Genomic DNA, 24034 nt, shown 5'->3' with positions numbered 1-24034 from the left:
AACACCGAAGCCGACAGCTGCTGTCACAAAATGTTTTGCATTTCTGGACTGAACCTGGAAAAGGGGGAATAAACGCTTGTAGACATTATCGTTGCAACGGTCGAAATCCGGAAAATTGGTTGTAATTTCATACATGCCTGTAAAAACTATCAATGTATATTATTCTTTATTGAAAATATATTTGGTTTCAATCAGGGTTTCAATCGATTATTGTTGAGAATGGCTCAAGACACAATCTATTTCGCCCTTTTCCAAGTATAGTCGCGTTTTACCGATCGCTTTCTGTTTTGAAGTTTTGCAAGTTTTGGCTGCAAGCCGAAGCCGAGTGAGTTGTCGCGTTTGTGTGTTTTTGTGTTGATTTTTACCTGTGCTAAATTACTTTCGTGAAGGAAGACCGTAAAGTTTTTACGTATTTGAAAGGGTGTTCCCGTTAATAAGTCAGTTTTAGGAAGTTTGTAGTGAATATTGTGCTTGGAAATGGCATCGGCTAGTGCCGGGAGCGGCGAAAACAGTAGCAGTAGCGGTGGCGGAGGCGGCTGGTACCCGCAGGTGGTTCAACCGAAGCGAAATGGGTACGAGGAGAAGAAAACTACGTCCACCGAGCCGGATTTTGAGCAGGAAATATCGATGACTTCGGTGGTCGGTTCCGGCGCTACCGGTGATCATCGGTTCTGTCGGTTGTGTCTGTCTAAGCAGCAGCAGCTGAAGCCGCTGTTCCCCCCGAGTGGAACCCCAGACGAGACGCTGCTGGGAAGGATTCTCAGTTGTCTCACCATCGCAGTAAGTAAAGCAGGGTCGGCGGAATGGGGTGGGGTTTATTGATTTTGTAATTAGAGATGACGCTTTAAAAGTTTTGAATGTTGCTTTGTTCTATGTTCAAAACTTTCCTGGCGAATTGAATTGAAAATTCTGATCTGAAAAACAGACAAATCTAAATCTATTATGGATCTTATCTCAAATTTATTTACATTTTCTACTATTTTAGCTCACATTTGAAGATGATTACGACACATTCATTTGTCGAATTTGCATTCAAGAAGTTACAAAATTCTTCGTCTACAAGGAACAATGCTTGGCCAATGATGCCATATTGAGGGGACGCCTTAAACCTTCCAAGATTAATTTTAATACTAGCGGCGATCAAGCATCTGCCAAGGCTCAAGATAAATACAATGATGATGAAGAGGAAGAAGAACCCGACTATGAACCCATTGATTCCGATGAATTTGACATCCCGGACGAGGAAGATAATAGCGAACAGTCGCAGGAGTTCAATGAATCTCCTAGCGCCGTGCCAAGAACTGGCCTTGCAATGGAACCATGGAAGCTAAAGCCACTGCCAAAGCAACGAGCACGCCGAGAAAACGTCCAGGATTATTACTACGGAGGGTATCGGTACACCTGTGCCACTTCCCGTGCCAACGGCAAGGTCCACTGGCGGTGCATGTACAAATCGAAGCTCAAGTGTCGGGCCGCCATTCTCGTCTCCCCGAATGGCACCATCAACACCGGATTTCATCGTCACAATCACCAACCGGACAAGAAGAAAGCGGTTCCTAATGACGTCGACGGAACTATTATAGACGTGCACACCGGGCGAAAAGTCACCTACAAGATGATCAAAAGCCACCGAAGTCCAATCCATCCGACACAGATGATTTGCAATGGTTACAAGTATCGGTACGCCAGGTCCACCCAGAAGCAGACCACATACTGGCGCTGCATGAAGCACAACGGAAAGGAAAACTGCAAAGCAATTCTGTCGTTCCGGATGGACTTTAGCGCGTGCTCGTCCAATGGCCATCCGCACAACCACCCGGCCCAGTACGACATGAGCAAACCGCTACCGGATGTGCTGGACGATGAGCCGACAAAATTCACGGAAGAAGTGGTCATCCCCCGTAATGGAAATAACATATCTGACGTAAGGAGCAGCGCCACCCCGAAAGTACTTAAAGGTCACAAGAAGAACGTGATGGTTCACAAGGGGTACGAATACGGATTTCCCCGTATCGATCGGCAGTACTCGCGCTGGGCATGCTTCAAAAAGAGTCTGTTCAACTGTCCGGCCAATTTGATTACCAACGCTGGCGGGAGGGTCATCAAGGAGAGCGAGTGGGCTCACAACCATGGAGCGAATGTGAGTATTACCTAATTAACCCTTGAAGGATCATCCTTCGTTATAAATAACGTTTCTTATCCAAGAAAGGACTGCATTCACTGAGCTGGTGATCAGCGGATTCAGTTTTGGACCCGCAGAACCGACATTCTTCTTCTTCAGAATGAATCTTCTTTAGCTTCATTAAGAAGTGTTGTGATGGGCAGTGGCCGGTTAATAAGCGGCTAAGTTGCGCTTGCTAAGTTTCAGCAGTACATTGGGGTGGTGGGGGTAAAGTGGACAACTTAAGCATTTTGGTCGTTTCCCGCGGAAATGTGGCCAAATCCGTCTGCTTTTCCGAGCAACATGGAAGGTAATGATATACTTCAGAAATCTTGTAAGGGGTTGCATTTAAAAATATTGTTTTCTTTGATTATTTTCTTCACCAAATCGTGCATCAAAATAGCGTGAAAAAAATTGGTGGGGGTAAAATGGACAATCGATGGGGTAAAATGAACAAGTCGGTAAAAGTCATATAACAGCATATTATTTCTATGTTTTTAAATACAAACTATCAAATTTCATACGATACCTTTATTTTGTTGTTTTCAAACTTTTAATACAAACTTTGAAACACACTCAAAAAATTATTGTAAAAATAGTGTAAAAAACAAGCACTGTTTTGGATGAAAATTATATTTTGTTGATATAAAATATTTTTTTATATCTTTTTACTTCAACTATCTCACGATAGGTATGACGGCTGATGATTCTGAAGTTTGAAAAAAAATATGTGAAATTTTGGTGAAATTTGAACCGATTGTCCATTTTACCCCCACGGTCTGATTTTGTTAAAATTATTTCAAAAACTTTTTTTTTAGTAAAATATTTTTTTTTGTTTTGGGTCAAATATACTCTTCTACGTGGACTTTATTGGTTTAGGGTGTAAAACTTGTAATAATTTGAAAATAACTTACGAGAAAACCTTAGCAATTATAAGCAGATTTTACATCATTTCCGATTTTTCACGTGATTTTTAAAGTTTTTGTCATCTTGAAGAGGTTTATTTGATTTTAATGTTCAAGATCGGCAAAAGTATAATGAAACATGCTTAGGCATAAGCTTCAATCGTTAAAACATTTTGAAAAACAATAAAAGTCATGAAACTGTACCCTGTCCATTTTACCCCACCTGTCCACTTTACCCCCACCACCCCTTCATGTTTTTCACGCTTTGAAAAGTGAATCTATATGACTGGTTTATTCCCAGTATGCTAATTTGATCCTACAGTCTGTTTCTCCCAGTTTTGAAGTTCTATCGATAATGCACTTAAGGATACTCCCAGGTACCCAGAGACACCTCCCTAGCAAGTTGATCAGTAACTTCGTTACCTGCAATGTTACTATGTCCTGTCTGGCACTTTAAAAGGTTGCCTTTATGCTTTAACCTTCCGGCAGTCGCGCGGTTGGAAGCCACCGCCAGCACCACGCTTTTGCTGAGTAGGTACAAAAAGCGAGATTTTTTCAGCGTGCTGTACACAATACAACAACGCGATCGCTCGAGGGTTAAAGACAGTTCTTTTAGTAATCCAATGCATTTCCACACATGTTTGGAATAGCATTCAAATGCCCTGCTAGCTTTTAAAGCCACCTGGCTGTCTGAAAAGATACAGATATGGGCGTGTCTGTATTTCTTTTTAAGTACATTCTAAAATTGCTTGAGTTTCTGCTTGGAATACCGTAGGCCATTTACCCATTGGTATGACGAGTTTAGCCCTGGGTTCATACACTCCAGCCCCAGTTCTATCACCCATTTTTGAACCGTCTGTAAAATACAATAGATCGTGGTGAAATTGTAGGCCCACCAGATTCCCACGTGTTCCGATCGTAGATCGTTTTCGTTACTTTGTATAGCATATCTAAGATGGGTTTTTGTTGCATCCAGTTATCATTTCGTGTCACTAAACGGATCTATGTTGACATTTGTTAGTATTTGTAAATTTCCTGTTAGGTCACCCTCAAAGATCCTTTTGTACCTTTTTAGTTTTAGGACACTTTTTACTGCCGAGGAACTCCTGGAGAAATCTCCGAGAAATTCGTAAAAGAATTTCCGTGAAAATTCTGGAGGTATTCCCGAGGAACCCCTGAAGAAATTTTCAAGAAACTTCTGGAGTAATTCCCAAACAACTTCTGGATAAACTCTTGAGGAACTCCTGAATAAATTTCAGACGAACTCCTGAAAGAATTCTCGAGGAACTGCTGGAGGAATTGCTGAGGAACTTTTGGAGATGTTCGCTGAGATGGTGTGCATGAATTCCTCAGGAACGAAATCTTGGCGCAATTTCCGAGAAATTTTTGGAGGAATTTCCGAGGAAATCCTTAAAGAATTTCCGAATATTTGCTGAGAAATCTTCCTGAGAAGTTACGGTAGAAACTCCCAAGGAACTCCAGCAAAATTTTCCGAGGAACTTCTGGAAAAATTCTTGAGGAACTCCAGGAAGAACTCCTGGGGAAATTTCCAATATATTACTAGCGGTAATTCCAAAGGAGAAAGTTCCGAGGAACTTCTTGAGGAATTCCCATGGAACTCGTTTAGACATTAAAGAGGAACTTGGATTGCATAGGGACTGCTGGTTGAATTTCCGAACAAATACTGAATGAATTTCCGAGAGGATCTTAAAAAAAATCCTGGTTAACTCCTGGAGAAATTTCTGAGGAACTCCTTGAGAAATTCCCATGGAATTGCTGGGGGATTTTCGGGGAACTCCGCGGGAATATTCACGGGGAACGTTTGGATGAATTCTTTAGGAGCTCCTGGTGGAATTTCTAAGCATCTCCTGGAGGATTTTCTGTGAAATTCCTGGGGCAATTTCCGAGAAACTCCTACAGCAATTTCAGAGGAATTCTCGTGGTACTTCCACAGACAAACAGACGTATCACTTGGAACAAATTGCGATAAAAAATCATCGTCACGGTGGCAGTAGTGAGCAAACGTCAAACAGGAGCAAAAACGATGCGAGCGCCGTGATCGAGCGATTTGCGAACTACAAAATATTTGAACTAACCGTTAAAAAGGGTAACGATGCGAAGTGAGTAGAGTGAGACGTCTGTTTGTCTGTGATGTAATATTCGAAAACATCTCCAGGAATTCCCCGAAAAATCCATCCTACCTGAGGAAATTCTTACAGGAGTTTGTCGGTAACGCTTCCAGGAATTCCTTGAGAATTTCTCAAAGAGTTCTTAGGGAGAGTAAGAGAAGTTCTTACTGAAGTACCACAGACAAACAGACGTCTCACTCTACTCACTTCTCATCGTTACCCTTTTTAACGGTTAGTTCAAATATTCTGTAGTTCGCAAATCGCTCGATCACGGCGCTCGCATCGTTTTTGCTCCGGTTTGACGTTTGCTCACTACTGCCACCTACTGAGTGGTTTGCGTAACACAGCCTGGTTAGCATTGGGCGATTATGTTTTCGTGACGATGATTTTTTATCGCAATTTGTTCCAAGTTATACGTCTGTTTGTCTGTGATTACATGTTACCGGGGGAGGCTTAGTAGGTCCACATCTGCCTACAAGCAGATGGGCTAACAGTTGTCGGCCTGGGTGTGGACTGAGCAATTACAATTACAATTGCTGGAGATATTTTCGAATATTGGCTGTGGAATATTCCTGAGGAGCTCCTGGCGGAATTCACGAGGAACTCTTTGAAGGTATTCCCGAGCAAACCCTGGAGGAATAGGATAGATCGGTGAAGTACTAGATTTGTAGTAATGAGCTGAATTTTAGTATGGTGAGAAGGTCAATTCTCCGTTTCTGCAGTGAAATGGTGCAAAAAGCGTGGGTATTATGATTCCTTGCCTAATTTGATGCCGTTTGAGCGAAACTTTGGGCAACTGTGTTGTTGTTTTCTTCATTTCTTGCAACATAAACAACATAGTTATCCAAAGTTTTGCTCAAACAGCATCAAATTAGGCAAGGAATCATAATACCCACGCTTTTTGTACCATTTCATTGCAGAAACAGAGAACTGACCTTCTCACCATACTAAAATTCAGCTCATTACTACAAATCTAGTACTACACCGAACGTGCCCCATTTCCGAAGAACTCCTGAAGGAATTCCCGATGAACTCTTTGAGAAATTTCAGAGGAACTCCTTGAAGAATTTTCGTTTTATTTCTGCAGGTGTTTCCGAGGAACTGCAGGAGAAATTTCCATGGAACTCCGTGAGGAATTTTCATGTAACACCTAGAGCAATTCCCAAGAAACGCCGTTAGACATTTCCGACGATCACCAGGAGAAAGTTCCGAGAAAATCCTGGACATATTCTCGGGAAATATGGATAAATTGCACAGGAGCTCCTGGTTGAGTTTCCGAAAAACTACTGGAGGTATTCTCGATCAACTCCTACAAAAAAAATCCGAAGAACTCCTGTTATATTTCCGAAGATACTCCAGGGGATTTTATCAAGGAATTTCTGCAAAAAATCCCTGGCTAATTCCTGGAGGTATTTCCTAAGAACTCCTTTAGGAATTCTCAAGGACATCTGTAGGAACTTCTGAGGAGCTCCTGAAAGAAGTCTCAAGGAACTCCTGGAGGAATTTCCGTCATGTTTCTGGAGAAATGTCCATTTAACTTCAGAGGAATTCCCATAGAACTTCTAGAGGAAATTTGTAGGGACTCTTGAAGAAAGTCCCGACGTACTCCTGGAGGAATTTCCCAGGCACTCCTTGAGATATTTACGGGGAAAGTATGAATGAATTCAGGCACCTTCTGAAGGAATTTTCGAGGAACTCCTTTAGGTTATTATTATTATTATTATTTATTCAATTCCGTAACTCAAGACATACATCTTATTATGTTACATGTTTCGAAAATGGTGGATTTGACGTTAAGTATACGATTTGATATGATTTTGGCAATTAACAACATCAATATATGTATAACTAATTATCGATTATTACTTTCATAGTGCTCAAATACTCTCCTTCTAAAGGTTGCTTATGGTTATGAAGGTTATGAAGAACTCCTGACGAAATTGCCGTGAAACTTTTGGAGGCACTCCCAAGGAACTCTTCGAGAAATTTCCAAGCAGCTCCTGGACATATTCATGGGGAACATATTAATGAATTGTTTAGAAACTGCTGGAGGAATTTCCGAGCGACTACTGGAGGAATTTCATTGGAACTCATAGAGGAGTCAAGGACTACGATTGGAAACTTGGAACATGGAATTGCAAGTCACTAGGTTTCGCAGGATGTGACAAGATAATCTACGACAAACTACAACCCCGCAACTTCGACATCGTGGCGTTGCAAGAACTTTGTTGGACTGGACAGAAAGTGTGGAAAAGCGGGCATCGAGCGGCTACCTTCTACCAAAGCTGTGGCACCACCAATGAACTGGGAACAGGATTTATAGTGTTGGGGAAGATGCGACAACGTGTGATCGGGAGGCAGCCGATCAACACAAGGATGTGCATGTTGAGAGTTAGGGGCCGTTTCTTCAACATCATCAACGTCCACTGCCCACACGAAGGGAGTCCCAATGACAAGAAAGAAGCGTTCTACGCGCAGTTAGAGCAAACATACGATGGTTGCTCGCCGCGTGACGTGACAATCGTTGTCGGCGACATGAACGCGCAGCTAGGAAGGGAGGAAATGTACTGACCGGTAATCGGGCGAAACAGCCTGCACGCCGTATCGAATGATAACGGCCAGCGATGCGTAAACTTTGCAGCCTCCTGTGGTATGGTATTCTACAAAAACTTTTCGCATTTTCAATATTTTTATCGTTACATAACGCGCCTTCAACATTCATCTTGAAGAAGACGGGGAACACTTTCTCTGAAATGTAACAGCAAATGTATGAAAAATGTAGGACTGACGCGAGGAGGGCGTAATAAAATCGGAACATTACTGTATCCACAAAGCCACCTGGAGATCACCCGACCATCAAACAGAATACCAAATCGATCACGTTGTAATCGACGGTAAATTTTTCTCGGATATAACCAATGTCCGCACATACCGCAGTGCGAATATAGATTCGAATCACTACTTAGTCGCTGTATGCATGCGCTCAAAACTTTCAACAGTTATCACCACGCGTCGAAGTTGAACGCCGCGGCTCAACATCGAGCAGCTGCGTAACGTAGAAGTGGCTCAAGACTACGGCTACGATATCCGATACACCATAGGTAGGTAGTACCTCGGCTACAGCACTAGCCTCCGCGACTCCGAATCACAGAAACGACTGGTACGACGGCGAATGTGAACAGTTGAAAAACGAGAAGAATGCAGCATGGGCGAGAATGCTGCAACACCGTACGAGAGCGAATGAGGCACGTTACAAACAGGCGCGGAACAGGCAGAACTCAGTCTTCCGGATGAAGAAGCGCCAGCAGGAAGAACGAGATCGCGAAGCGATGGAAGAGCTGTACCGCGCTAAGGACACACGAAAGTTCTACGAGAAGCTGAACCGCTCGCGCAATGCCACAAGCCGACATGTGCCGAGATAATCACGGGGATATTCGTACGAGCGAGCGTGAGGTGGTCGAAAGGTGGCGGCAGCATTACGATGAGCACCTTAATGGCGACGTTGCAAGTACTGAAGGTGACGTGGTAACTGATTTAGGAGTATGTGCACAGGACGAAAGACTTCCGGCCCCTGACCTCCAAGAGATTGAGGATGAGGTTGGCCGGTTGAAAAACAACAAAGCCGCTGGAGCAGATCAACTACCAAGCGAGCTTCTAAAATATGGTGGAGAAGCACTGGTGAGAGCACTACACTGGGTCGTTACCAAGATTTGGGAGGAGGAAGTATTACCGGAGGAATGGATGGAAGGTATCGTATGTCCCATCTACAAAAAGGGCGACAAGTTGGATTCCGGGAACTACCGCGCGATCACACTACTGAGCGCTGCCTACAAGATACTCTCTCAAATTTTATGCCGCCGTCTATCACCGATTGCAAGAGAGTTCGTGGGGCAATATCAGGCTGGATTTATGGGTGAACGCGCTACAACGGACCAGATGTTCGCCATCCGCCAGGTGTTGCAGAAATGCCGCGAATACAACGTGCCCACACATCACTTGTTCATCGATTTCAAATCGGCGTATGATACAATCGATCGAGAACAGCTATGGCAGATTATGCACGAATACGGATTCCCGGATAAACTGATACGATTGATCAAGGCGACGATGGATCGAGTGATGTGCGTAGTTCGAGTATCAGGGACACTCTCGAGTCCCTTCGAATCTCGCAGAGGGTTACGGCAAGGTGATGGTCTTTCGTGCTTGCTGTTCAACATTGCTTTGGAGGGTGTAATAAGAAGAGCGGGGATAAACACGAGTGGGACGATTTTCACGAAGTCCGTTCAGCTGCTTGGTTTCGCCGATGATATTGATATTATTGCTCGTAAATTTGAGACGATGGCGGAAACGTACATTCGACTAAAGAGTGAAGCCAGGCGAATTGGATTAGTCAATAATGTGTCGAAGACAAAATACATGATGGCAAAGGGTTCCAGGGAGGAATCACCGCGCCCGCCACCCCGAATTCATATCGACGGTGATGAAATCGAGGCGGTTGAAGAATTCGTGTACTTGGGCTCACTGGTGACCGACGACAACGACACCAGCAGAGAAATTCAGAGGCGCATTGTGGCAGGAAATCGTGCTTACTTTGGACTCCGCAGAATTCTACGATCGAATAAAGTTCGCCGTAATACGAAGTTATCCATCTACAAAACGTTGATTAGACCGGTCGTCCTCTATGGGCACGAAACATGGACCCTACGTGCAGAGGACCAACGCTCCCTTGAAGTTTTCGAACGGAAGGTGTTGCGTACCATCTACGGCGGAGTGCAGATGGAAGACGGGACTTGGAGAAGGCGAATGAACCACGAGCTGCATCAGCTGCTGGGAGAACCAACCATCGTCCATACCGCGAAAATCGGGAGGCTACGGTGGGCGGGTCACGTCATCAGGATGTCGGATAGCAACCCGACTAAAATGGTTTTCGAGAGTCATCCGACCGGTACAAGAAGACGTGGAGCGCAGCGAGCTAGGTGGGTCGACCAAGTGGAGGACGATCTGCGGACCCTACGAAGAGTGCAGAACTGGAGACAAACAGCCATGGACCGAGTGGAATGGAGGCGGCTACTATGTACAGCAGAGGCCATCCCGGCCTTAGCCTGACCGGAAGGTAAGTAAGTAAGGATCTAAAGATGATGCAGGAGGTGGTTGTGGAGTAATCGGTTCAGATTTCACCATAGAAGGTAAACTCCCTGTTAGTTGTATTGTTTTTTCAGCAGAAGCCGCTGCTCTTGCAATGGCTGCATTCCACGCGGACGACACACCATTAATCATTCTATCAGATTCAGCGAGTTGTCTTTCTGCTCTTAAGAAAGGTAGCATGTTGGTAGGTGTGTTTGTGACGATAGGGGAGTAGGGGTTCATGATATGCTACGTAGCTTTCTACTAAGCTTAATAAAAATTTTACTTGTCTATATATATATAAATGAGTTTGAAGTTCCTTTGAGGCAACAAAACTCACGAACGGGTGAACCGATCAGCATGATTTTTGCACGGTTCGATTCGTATTCATGATGGCTGTGTTTATAAGTATTAAAAATTACAAAAATCAACTAATTTAGTTAGAAAATTGATAAAGTACTGTGTTTCAGGGGCTCGCTCGGGGTCACACCGACAGGATGGGCTCACCTGGGAAACGGGAAAGAAGGACCAATGTTTCAGGGGCTCGCTCGGGGTCACACCGACAGGATGGGCTCACCTGGGAAACGGGAAAGAAGGACCAATGTTTCAGGGGCTCGCTCGGGGTCACACCGACAGGATGGGCTCACCTGGGAAACGGGAAAGAAGGACCAATGTTTCAGGGGCTCGCTCGGGGTCACACCGACAGGATGGGCTCACCTGGGAAACGGGAAAGAAGGACCAATGTTTCAGGGGCTCGCTCGGGGTCACACCGACAGGATGGGCTCACCTGGGAAACGGGAAAGAAGGACCAATGTTTCAGGGGCTCGCTCGGGGTCACACCGACAGGATGGGCTCACCTGGGAAACGGGAATCGATCCTCGCTGGGAACACTGGATCGTCCTTTGCCGGGAACACGGAATCAATCCTCGCGATTCTTCACTCACTACTTTCTCTACTACTACTACTCACTACTTTCTCTACTACTGCTACTTCTCGGAATAATACTTCGCAAAACTGTTTTTCACACAACTGTTTTATTGATCTCGCTATAACAATGGTTGTTAGGGGAATGAAAATTTCTTACGTGGGCCTGTGCCATGGCTTACTTGTCGGCAACATTCTCCGGGGCACCAGCGGAATTGGCCTGTAACAAAATTATCTTCGTGATAGGCCGGACGTAGGTCGATCTTGAAGTCCTCATTTCCACTGTTCGTACTTTTCCGTCGGGTCCACGGTTAACCTTTTCTATGACTCCTTTGGGCCAGCATCCACGATGTAAATTTTCGTCGACAAGCATAACTAAATCTCCTACAGAATATTCATAATAGTTTCGGTTGTCTTGCCATTTCTGTCGCTTCATCAATTCTGGGCGGTAGGCTGACACCCATTTCCGCCAAAAACGGTCAGCGTATACTTGTGCCTGCTTGTAGGCAGCTCTACAGTCCAGACTTCTCTCGTCAAAATCGTGATCGTATTGCATATGATTGTTCCGTCCAAGTAATAACATATTCGGGGTTATAGGTTCGGGATCATGAGGGTCGTCGGAAACTTGAGTTAGGGGTCTGTTGTTGACTACGTTCATCACTTCACAAATTGTCGTTCGAAGAACTAAATCCGTTGGGTGCCGTTCCTTCAGCATAGCACGCATTCCTGTTTTTACTGATCGAATCAATCGCTCCCAACACCCTCCAAAATGAGGCGCGGCCGGAGGTATGAACGTCCATTCTACACCTCTGACGCTAAGAGTCTCTTCTATCTGCTGCTGGTCTAGTTCCTTGATTAACTTTTTCAGTTCTTGATTAGCTCCCACAAAATTTGTTCCGTTATCAGATAGGATTTTTTGAGGAACACCACGAATCGCCATGAAACATCGGATAGCCATAATACAGCTGCTTGTATCTAGAGATGGAACTACTTCCAGGTGTACCGCTCGACTGGCCATACACGTGAACAGTACTATCCAGCGTTTCTCGGTGCGTCGTCCAACTTTTACTGTTAAGGGTCCAAAGTAGTCAATTCCTGCATGAGTAAATGGGAACACAAAAGCGGTCGTCCGTTCTGATGGTAAGTTTCCCATCTGTGCCACGCTCGGTTTTGCACGCAGCTCTCGGCAACGCACACAAGAGTTCCCAATCTTCTTGACCTGGGACCGAATCTTCAATATACGGTGACGGTGTTTCAAATTATTGATAATGGTTTCCAATCCTTGATGAGCGTTTGCGTTGTGAAATGTCTTGATCAACAAGTTAGTAAAGTTGTGGTTGTCGGGCAATATCACTGGATTATTAACTGCAAAAGGTTTGGTTGCATCTTGTATTCGTCCTTTCATTCTAATTACTCCATCAATCAAAACTGGAGAGTACGTGTACAAACGGCTCGATTTCTTCACAAATCCTGACGTTTTCAAGCTGTTGATTTCGTCGGAAAACGATTCCATTTGAGTTCGTTTGAACCACTCATTCTTTGCGTCTTCCATGTCGTACACGTTGATGGTGAACTTGTTCGGTTTTTCATTTTTCGGTAGCGATAGAATCTTCCTCATCTTCAAATAATATGCAGTTGATCTTATTAATCGGTTATAATCTGAAAATCTTCGAATGTCAGGCAAATCCATAATATCTTTTGCATATACTTGATGGCAAATCGTTTCTTCGCTTGAGTCCAATTCGAAATGAAAGTTTACAGACTCTTCGGATGACTTTGCAGAACAATCAGCTTCTCCTCGTCAAGGAGTGGATACAAACTCTTGATCCTGGCGATGTCGAGGTTCACACGAGGAAGATTCATGTTCGTAATGGTCCGTACGTTGTTCACTTCGTGCCATTTAGCTTGTTCGCTTGGTCCAGAAACTTCGAAGGATAACAGCATCGACCTCGAATCCTGGTGTGTTATTCCATTTGTCCAGCGGTATGTTACAGGAGATACCGGTCCGTGGAGATCCATTTTATCGGCTAGCTCCGTGTCGATCATCGAGATAGAAGATCCTTCATCGAAAAGGGCGAACACGTCCTGAACTCTACCTTGGCTGCGGATCCTAACCTTACCAACACGCAGAAGAGTTTTCTCGTTCCTTCCGTTAACATGGCAAATATCCTCAGGTTCTTTCTTACCGAACTTGCGAACTGACTTCCTGTACTCCTTGTCCGAATGCACTAGCTCGTGATGGTTCTTATTGCACACTGAACAGGTTTTGTTGGATCGGCAATCACTACGAGAATGGTCCTGCTTCAAGCATATATAGCATACCTTACAGGATCTTGCAGCAGACCGCCGTTGTTCCACAGATAGTTTGACGAACTGCTCACACTTCACCAGGCTCAGATGGTCGTTCGAACTGCACAAAGGACACTGTCCTCTCTGGTCTGCAGTACGAGTGTTCACGTTCAACACAGGAGGCTTTGATCTCGCGAACGGTATATCCTTGCGATCTTTTTTGTTGAGAAAGAGAGGGTTCATACTCGCCAACTGATTCTCCATCTCATCTGGTCAAGATGAACGAGCATTAGACATCATGAACCGCACACTGAAGCGTCGCGACGACCGTTTTGAAGTTGGTCAGATTTACCGATACAACAACTTCACGTTTCCTGACAGCAAACCGCAGGCACTCCGCCGCCTGACCATCATGGAGAAAAAAATGGATGCAGACCCGAAGTTCGCCGAGCAATATTGTCAAAAAATTGAAGATTACGTGACAAAAGGCTACGCACGGAAGCTGAATCCCGAGGAGATGCACGAACCACCAAATACCTGGTATTTGCCGCATTTCAGCGTTATGACTGCAAACAAATTTAGGCTGGTGATGGATGCCAAAGCAAAATCACACGGATTTTCCCTGAACGACCTTTTGTTGAAAGGACCTGATTTCGTTCCGTCTTTGATTGCAGTATTAATGCGCGGTAGACAGAAAAAAGTGGCGTTTATGGCAGACATCAAGGAAATGTTCCATCAGGTGCAGATACGAGAGGAGGATCAGAATTCTCAACGGTTCTTCTGGCGTGGCATGAACCGTACAGAGCCTCCTGAAGTCTACGTAATGATGGCGATGATTTTTGGTGCAGTATCGTCTCCTTCTATTGCACAATTTATCAAAAACTTCAATGCGAAGGAACTAGAAGATCGTTTCCCTGGAATACTGCGTCCAATAGTCAAACAACACTATGTGGATGACTATTTTGATTCGACGGATACTGAAGAACAAGCCATTGGATTACTGAAAAATGTTGTAGCGGCTCACGAACATGGCGGTTTCAAGCTGGTTAAATTCGTTTCCAACTCCGAAGCTGTGCTGAAATCTCTTGACCCGTCGTTGAAAGCTGAACCGAAAGCAGAAGTTCGTGTTCTAGGTCTTCAGTGGAATCTTCACACCGATGAAATGGTGTTTCCGTTGGATTTTCCGAAGCTTGACGTTGCTCTTCGAACAGGTGAAGATATTCCCACCAAGCGACAATTACTGCAGTTCATGATGGGAATTTTCGATCCGTTGAACGTTTTGAGTCCCATCACAATTCATTTGAAGATACTTTTCCAAGATTTGTGGCGTTTACAAACTGATTGGGATGATAAAATACCCGATGGCTTGGTACCAAAATGGAAGGAGTGGCTTCAAGAAACCGCGAAGTTAAAAGAAATCAGAATTCCGAGGTATTATTTTCCCGATGTTCCGTCCTTTGGAAGTGTAGAACTTCATGCTTTTTCGGATGCCAGTGATAAAGCATTCGCTTGCGTTATCTACATGGTTCATCGATGTGCGAACACGTCGCATGTTGCACTGGTTCTGGCTAAGTCGCGTGTTGCTCCGCTGAAATCACAAACTGTTCCAAGACTTGAGCTTCAAGGATGTGTGCTTTCTAGCCAGATGATGAAGGTAGTACAAGAAGAACTAGAAATAGAGGTGACATCAACACACTTTTGGACGGATTCTAAAATATGTCTGGCATGGCTTTGCACCAAGGAGAAGTTGGCAGCCTTCGTAGGAGCTCGAGTCTGCAAGATAAAAGAAAATGGACATGGTACTGCAATGTGGAAATGGGTTCCGTCGGCTTTAAATGTTGCTGATCTTGGGACAAAATCATCCAAATTCGCGAACATATCCGAGTGGCTGCATGGTCCCGTTTTCTTGAAACACCGTCAGAGTGAGTGGCCGAAACAGGAATGTGTAACAATGTCATCTTGTATTCGTCCTTTCATTCTAATTACTCCATCAATCAAAACTGGAGAGTACGTGTACAAACGGCTCGATTTCTTCACAAATCCTGACGTTTTCAAGCTGTTGATTTCGTCGGAAAACGATTCCATTTGAGTTCGTTTGAACCACTCATTCTTTGCGTCTTCCATGTCGTACACGTTGATGGTGAACTTGTTCGGTTTTTCATTTTTCGGTAGCGATAGAATCTTCCTCATCTTCAAATAATATGCAGTTGATCTTATTAATCGGTTATAATCTGAAAATCTTCGAATGTCAGGCAAATCCATAATATCTTTTGCATATACTTGATGGCAAATCGTTTCTTCGCTTGAGTCCAATTCGAAATGAAAGTTTACAGACTCTTCGGATGACATTGTTACACATTCCTGTTTCGGCCACTCACTCTGACGGTGTTTCAAGAAAACGGGACCATGCAGCCACTCGGATATGTTCGCGAATTTGGATGATTTTGTCCCAAGATCAGCAACATTTAAAGCCGACGGAACCCATTTCCACATTGCAGTACCATGTCCATTTTCTTTTATCTTGCAGACTCGAGCTCCTACGAAGGCTGCCAACTTCTCCTTGGTGCAAAGCCATGCCAGACATATTTTAGAATCCGTCCAAAAGTGTGTTGATGTCACCTCTATTTCTAGTTCTTCTTGTACTACCTTCATCATCTGGCTAGAAAGCACACATCCTTGAAGCTCAAGTCTTGGAACAGTTTGTGATTTCAGCGGAGCAACACGCGACTTAGCCAGAACCAGTGCAACATGCGACGTGTTCGCACATCGATGAACCATGTAGATAACGCAAGCGAATGCTTTATCACTGGCATCCGAAAAAGCATGAAGTTCTACACTTCCAAAGGACGGAACATCGGGAAAATAATACCTCGGAATTCTGATTTCTTTTAACTTCGCGGTTTCTTGAAGCCACTCCTTCCATTTTGGTACCAAGCCATCGGGTATTTTATCATCCCAATCAGTTTGTAAACGCCACAAATCTTGGAAAAGTATCTTCAAATGAATTGTGATGGGACTCAAAACGTTCAACGGATCGAAAATTCCCATCATGAACTGCAGTAATTGTCGCTTGGTGGGAATATCTTCACCTGTTCGAAGAGCAACGTCAAGCTTCGGAAAATCCAACGGAAACACCATTTCATCGGTGTGAAGATTCCACTGAAGACCTAGAACACGAACTTCTGCTTTCGGTTCAGCTTTCAACGACGGGTCAAGAGATTTCAGCACAGCTTCGGAGTTGGAAACGAATTTAACCAGCTTGAAACCGCCATGTTCGTGAGCCGCTACAACATTTTTCAGTAATCCAATGGCTTGTTCTTCAGTATCCGTCGAATCAAAATAGTCATCCACATAGTGTTGTTTGACTATTGGACGCAGTATTCCAGGGAAACGATCTTCTAGTTCCTTCGCATTGAAGTTTTTGATAAATTGTGCAATAGAAGGAGACGATACTGCACCAAAAATCATCGCCATCATTACGTAGACTTCAGGAGGCTCTGTACGGTTCATGCCACGCCAGAAGAACCGTTGAGAATTCTGATCCTCCTCTCGTATCTGCACCTGATGGAACATTTCCTTGATGTCTGCCATAAACGCCACTTTTTTCTGTCTACCGCGCATTAATACTGCAATCAAAGACGGAACGAAATCAGGTCCTTTCAACAAAAGGTCGTTCAGGGAAAATCCGTGTGATTTTGCTTTGGCATCCATCACCAGCCTAAATTTGTTTGCAGTCATAACGCTGAAATGCGGCAAATACCAGGTATTTGGTGGTTCGTGCATCTCCTCGGGATTCAGCTTCCGTGCGTAGCCTTTTGTCACGTAATCTTCAATTTTTTGACAATATTGCTCGGCGAACTTCGGGTCTGCATCCATTTTTTTCTCCATGATGGTCAGGCGGCGGAGTGCCTGCGGTTTGCTGTCAGGAAACGTGAAGTTGTTGTATCGGTAAATCTGACCAACTTCAAAACGGTCGTCGCGACGCTTCAGTGTGCGGTTCATGATGTCTAATGCTCGTTCATCTTCTTCGGATATTTTTGGACCTTGATCTCGGATGCCGAAGTCTTCAATTTTATACAACTCTTTTATTTGCTCCGTCAGCTCCAGATCTTCATTGTTATTGCAGAGGAAAACGTGAAATTGGTCAGCAGTGTCCACTGTCGCAGGCTCAATTTCTCCGTGGATTGTCCATCCAAGATGACAACGCGTCAGTTGTAGACCTCTTAACGAATATTGCACAGTTTTCAATGGAACTATGAGACCGGCGTTGTTTGATCCTATCAGCATTTTAGGTGTGGCATTTTGCAGAACAATCAGCTTCTCCTCGTCAAGGAGTGGATACAAACTCTTGATCCTGGCGATGTCGAGGTTCACACGAGGAAGATTCATGTTCGTAATGGTCCGTACGTTGTTCACTTCGTGCCATTTAGCTTGTTCGCTTGGTCCAGAAACTTCGAAGGATAACAGCATCGACCTCGAATCCTGGTGTGTTATTCCATTTGTCCAGCGGTATGTTACAGGAGATACCGGTCCGTGGAGATCCATTTTATCGGCTAGCTCCGTGTCGATCATCGAGATAGAAGATCCTTCATCGAAAAGGGCGAACACGTCCTGAACTCTACCTTGGCTGCGGATCCTAACCTTACCAACACGCAGAAGAGTTTTCTCGTTCCTTCCGTTAACATGGCAAATATCCTCAGGTTCTTTCTTACCGAACTTGCGAACTGACTTCCTGTACTCCTTGTCCGAATGCACTAGCTCGTGATGGTTCTTATTGCACACTGAACAGGTTTTGTTGGATCGGCAATCACTACGAGAATGGTCCTGCTTCAAGCATATATAGCATACCTTACAGGATCTTGCAGCAGACCGCCGTTGTTCCACAGATAGTTTGACGAACTGCTCACACTTCACCAGGCTCAGATGGTCGTTCGAACTGCACAAAGGACACTGTCCTCTCTGGTCTGCAGTACGAGTGTTCACGTTCAACACAGGAGGCTTTGATCTCGCGAACGGTATATCCTTGCGATCTTTTTTGTTGAGAAAGAGAGGGTTCATACTCGCCAACTGATTCTCCATCTCATCCTCCAACCACCGCGAAAATTCCTGGAAGTCGACGATGGTATCTTGCTTCATCAGAAACGCTTTATGCCGCACCCACATTTGCTTGCTAAAAGCGGGCAACTTCTCTGCCAGATGCGATATCAGCTCAGGATTCATCAAGTACGCCTCCGCATTAACATTTTTCAGCGCCACCGCAGTTCCAATGACAGCGTTATAGAAAACTCGGAAAGACTCGATATTACCTTCCTTCACGTAGTCAAGGTTGCGTAGCAACTCCAGTCTGTTCGCCACTACCCACTCAGTACGTCCGAAATTCGATTTGAGCATCCGCATGATTAGTCCAACGTTTTCGGAGGCCGACAACAAACACTCTACAGTTTTTCGAGCTTTCCCTTGCAGAGCGTTGTTCAGCCTTCTGAGATTTTCTCTATCCGTCAGCTTGAACTCGGCGGTCGACGTCTTGAATTCGTTTTCGAATATTGGCCAGTCCATGATATTTCCAGAAAACGTTGGTAGATCCTTGGGTTGATCCTTGACGTGTCGATTCTGAAGTGCCTTTAACGCGTGACACAAAACCTCGTTTACGCTGTTTGCTGCTGCTGCTGCATCTGGCTCAACATGTTCATTGTCGTCTTTGATTTCGATCGCTGGAGTCACATTTCTGTTCAACCAGTCCTGTACACGTTGCGTAGAGCTACAGCTTGACACGCCTGAGCACGATCGTAGCTCGCTCATCTGAACTGCTCGTTCTCGTTTTTTCTTGATGAATTCCGCTTTTTTCTGCTCACGTTTGAGCTCCAGGTCTTTCTGGATCTTCAGTGCTTCCAGCCGCTGCTCAGCAACAATCCTATCTTGCTCTAAGGAGACGCGCAGTTCTTCTTCCTCCAGTTCGTCGACGAGCTCCAAAGCTCTGATTTGACTTTGAGTAACCGACGCCGCTGCTTTGCTTTTATGCGATCGCCTGCTACCGGACGCGAAACTTCTCAGCGATTCCGACACCAACTTACTCTCTTTACCCTGCTTATTACTAACGCTATCAGCAACGCGAGACACCTCCGGAAGTACGGATTTGGTAACCGGGGTTCGCTGCATTCTCGCTTCTCGTTCTAATTTCGGGATTTCGATATAATAATCTACTAGATTTTTTGGCACTGTACCTGCGTTGCACCTTTTTGGCCGTTGCAGGTGACTTTCCATATAAACTGGACGTTTGTTCTCGAAGGACCAATGTTTCAGGGGCTCGCTCGGGGTCACACCGACAGGATGGGCTCACCTGGGAAACGGGAAAGAAGGACCAATGTTTCAGGGGCTCGCTCGGGGTCACACCGACAGGATGGGCTCACCTGGGAAACGGGAAAGAAGGACCAATGTTTCAGGGGCTCGCTCGGGGTCACACCGACAGGATGGGCTCACCTGGGAAACGGGAAAGAAGGACCAATGTTTCAGGGGCTCGCTCGGGGTCACACCGACAGGATGGGCTCACCTGGGAAACGGGAAAGAAGGACCAATGTTTCAGGGGCTCGCTCGGGGTCACACCGACAGGATGGGCTCACCTGGGAAACGGGAAAGAAGGACCAATGTTTCAGGGGCTCGCTCGGGGTCACACCGACAGGATGGGCTCACCTGGGAAACGGGAATCGATCCTCGCTGGGAACACTGGATCGTCCTTTGCCGGGAACACGGAATCAATCCTCGCGATTCTTCACTCACTACTTTCTCTACTACTACTACTCACTACTTTCTCTACTACTGCTACTTCTCGGAATAATACTTCGCAAAACTGTTTTTCACACAACTGTTTTATTGATCTCGCTATAACAATGGTTGTTAGGGGAATGAAAATTTCTTACGTGGGCCTGTGCCATGGCTTACTTGTCGGCAACATACTGATTTTTTATGAACTGGGAGGAAGATCAACATGATCGAAATGAAACCAATCTAGAGTGCCATGCTGCACTGGCCTCAATAGTTGTCAAACCACTACAGCTTGGCAAGACAAAGTTTGCCGGGACAGCTAGTTTTCAATAAAAATTACAATTACAATTACAATTACTTGCTTTAAGTAATTATTGAAGGAATCTCGGAAGAAATTTTTGAAGGAATCCCGAAAATAACTTTTGGGGAATCCCGGAAGATATCCAGATAGAACTCCTGGTGAAACCTTAGAAAGAAAATCCTGAAGGAATTCCGAAAGGAGCGAATGGAGGGATGCCGGGAAAAGTTCCGGGAGGAGTGCTGAAAAAAAAAATCCTGAATAAATCCTCGAGGAATCCCAGAAGAAACTCCCAAGAAGAATCCAGGAAGGTATTCTTGAAGGAATCCAAAAAAAAAAAAAACTCCTGGAGGAATCCCAGAAGCAACTCCTGAAGTGGTTTTGGAAGAATGCCGGAGGGGTTTCCTACAGAGATCTCGGAATGAATATCTGAGGGAATTCCTGAAGGAAACCAAGAAGGATCTTAACAAGACGCGACGCGAGACAAGACAAACACTTTTCGTTCTTACAATCGTCAAATGGTTTAAGAACGATAAGTGTTTGTCTCGCGTGGCGTCTTGTGAATGTCAGTTAGTTCTTACGTTAGCACAAAACATAAAAATGAGTGTTCAAGAAGGAACTCCGGGAGGAATCCCGCAAGGGACTTCATCAGGAAACCCAGAAAGAAGATCTGATTGAATCTCAAAAGGAATTCCGTTTCAAATCTCTGAAGAGATGTCCGAAGAACTCGCGAAGGAAACCATGGATAAACTTTTAGAAAATCCTTAAAAAAAACTCCCGGAAAAATCTCAGAAGGAACTTTTGGTGGAATTGAAGAAGGAACTCCGGAAGGAATACAAAAAGGAGGAAATCTCAAATGGAATCCCAAAGGAAATTCTTGGAGAAATCCCAGAAGGAATTAAAAAGGGAGGGATTCTCAAAAATGGGAATCCCAAAGGAAACTCCTTGAGGAATTCCAGAACGAACTGCTGATAGAATTTCGGAAGAAACTTCTCCATGGTCCTTCATATGTCGTGGTCAGGGTATGAAAAACGGATCACGCCGAAAAACAAACGCTTTGTCCTAAGCGGTGCATGTTGGTAACAAAGGCGCTCCACAACAAACGCATGTCAGGCGATGAGAACAATAAAACAAACATCACTTGCCGTGCGTGTGCTGATATTCCGGCTTTTCTGCTGAAATTTTCGACCCACATCATCGAATTCATAAGCATTAGGACGAACCAAGACTCTTGCAAACCTCAGAGTTGAGTTTCAGTTGTAAAACAATGCGAAAATCACGATGTGAATAGAACGAGACAAATATTCCTACCGTTTTTGTTGTGAACAAACTCGGGAGCGATTTTGTCATTATCTGCTAACGAAAAAACAAAGCGTTGTTGCCGTGCCATCTTTCTTGCCTATTTTTCGCTTGCGGTGGTATATACTGCGTACACTGGTCGTGGTGAATTTTATTCAAATGAAACCAAATTGATATTCTTAACAGATTTATTAGTGAGCAAACTAATATCTTCGAAAGAGATCCTAGGTTAATACTTGGGTTAATATGGTATTGAACTGTATTGGGAGCATCTACTTACTGTTCTTTGGCAGAACGATGGGTGGTTTATTGAGTCATTAGCTTTGGTGATAATCTCCTCTGGTTGCACCTATGGTCTTTATGTTGGCGATCTGGACATGGCAGTCGGAAATGTTTTTGCTTTTCTTTCTGTAGTAATGAGATTTTTTTTTATTTCGGGACCCACGCTTTACTTCCCTTCCGAAGGAAGAACTCACATTTTGCGAGTTAGTCGGGAGTGGGATTCGATCACAGGTCCTCGGCGTGATAGTCACGTGCTTTAACCATCACACCAGATCTCCCTGGTCCCTACTTTTCCGGTTGACCGTAATTTGTTTCCGCTGGAGTTAGTGCTCTGGAAACATGTTGGATTGCTTTCCAACTGCTGTTTGAAAACTTATGGACAATAACCGCACCGATTCCTGTGCTAGATGCATCTGCTGCAACAATTATCGGTAGCTTGGGGTCATAATGAGTTAGCAGCACGTTGGATTGGAGAATCATCTAGAATTCGTCGAAAAATTGCTGGCATTTAGATTCCCACTCTCATTTGATTTGTTGCTGGGCGGACATGCTTTTATTTCATTGGATGCCGTAGGTTGTGCATGTTTCGAACGAATCTTCCGTAAAAAATCACCGCCCCAAGGAAAAATCGAAGCTCGGTAATTCTCGATGGTGGTTAAATTTATGTGATAGTCTTCAAATTACCAAGATTTCCAGCCCTTTCCGAAAGCAATCAGATTATCGCTAAACGGACATTGAATAAGGTTCCGGGTGCTGTCTTGAGTCCTGGTACGACTCTGTTGAAACGAAACAATCCTCTAAGGTTGTCATAGCGCAGCTTCTTGTTCTTGGATTCATTTGGGACAATTATGTGGCCATAGGTAGTAAAGGTGGCTTTATTTCTAGACACTTCCTACAGTATCTCTTAAAATGACCAAGCTTTTCGCATTTCTAATCAATAAATACATGTGGCTCACATATTGATAGATACATACCATACATACGATGCTAACTAAAGACTTGCATCTTGTTTTTACTCCACCCAACAGGACGACTACGCCAAAGAAACGGTAATCGAGGGCTACATGACGGACGCCAAAACCAGCGAGCAGGTGTACTACAAACTCATTCCGGGAAAACGGGGCCAGCGGTTCGTCCTGTACAAAGGCTACCGCTATTCGTCGGATCGGTTCATGAGCGATGGCCGCATGGCGTGGAAGTGCACCAAGTGTAAGGTGTTCATCGTCATCGAGGGCCGTTTCGAGTCGTTCGAGGATCGGGGTAGCGAACACGAGCACCCCATGATGGAAGAGGATGACGAAGGGTTGGACATGGGCTCGTGTCTGCAGGAACTGCCCGGAATGGAGGGTGAACAGGATCCGGTGGAAGACACTAGCCAGGATGCGACGGGGGGTGAGGGAGAGTTGGAATTCGGTGTCAAGAACGAAATGGGCGAGGAATTTGGGGAAGAAGGGGACGAGGACGAGGAAGATATGGACGACGATCAGGACGCATTCGCCAGTGACGAAGACCAACTGATCATTCCGTAGGGAGAGAAGCTTTCGACAGACTGTTAGGGGTAAGTACCGAAATGTCTACGTATGAGATTTAGATTTCCGTTTGATCCAGTCATTAGAGTAGTAAGTTGTGAAAATTTATGCCAAATTTGATGTATTTGTTCGAATTGTGACTTGTAACCAATCAGCAAGAGCTGGTGTTTGAATGTCAATATTATTGATGGTATGTTTCAAAGTAAGTTAACTGAGGTTGTCATTGCATATCACATCCTGGAATATTGTTTTGAATCTACTTTTCAACATGTTCTTCTGTTTGTACGGAGAATTGTCTACCAACAACAAAGTATATGGTAGATGACAAGGATATA

General features: G+C 44.6%; 1 protein-coding gene across 1 annotated transcript; it reads left to right on the top strand.

Moving 5' to 3' along the window:
- Positions 1 to 229: 229 nt before the first annotated feature.
- On the top strand, positions 230 to 23905 carry LOC134285687 (uncharacterized). The gene is made up of 3 exons (XM_062846960.1): positions 230 to 780; positions 986 to 2140; positions 23199 to 23905. Exons 1-3 carry the CDS (start codon positions 478 to 480, stop codon positions 23697 to 23699), a joined length of 1959 nt encoding a protein of 652 aa, XP_062702944.1. The 5' UTR covers positions 230 to 477; the 3' UTR covers positions 23700 to 23905.
- The last annotated feature ends 129 nt before the right edge of the window (positions 23906 to 24034 follow it).

This window comes from Aedes albopictus, chromosome 1, assembly GCF_035046485.1.
Source record: "Aedes albopictus strain Foshan chromosome 1, AalbF5, whole genome shotgun sequence".
Lineage (NCBI taxonomy): Eukaryota > Metazoa > Arthropoda > Insecta > Diptera > Culicidae > Aedes > Aedes albopictus.
Note: the sequence above shows the minus strand (reverse complement) of the source record. Positions and strands in the feature narration are given on the sequence as shown.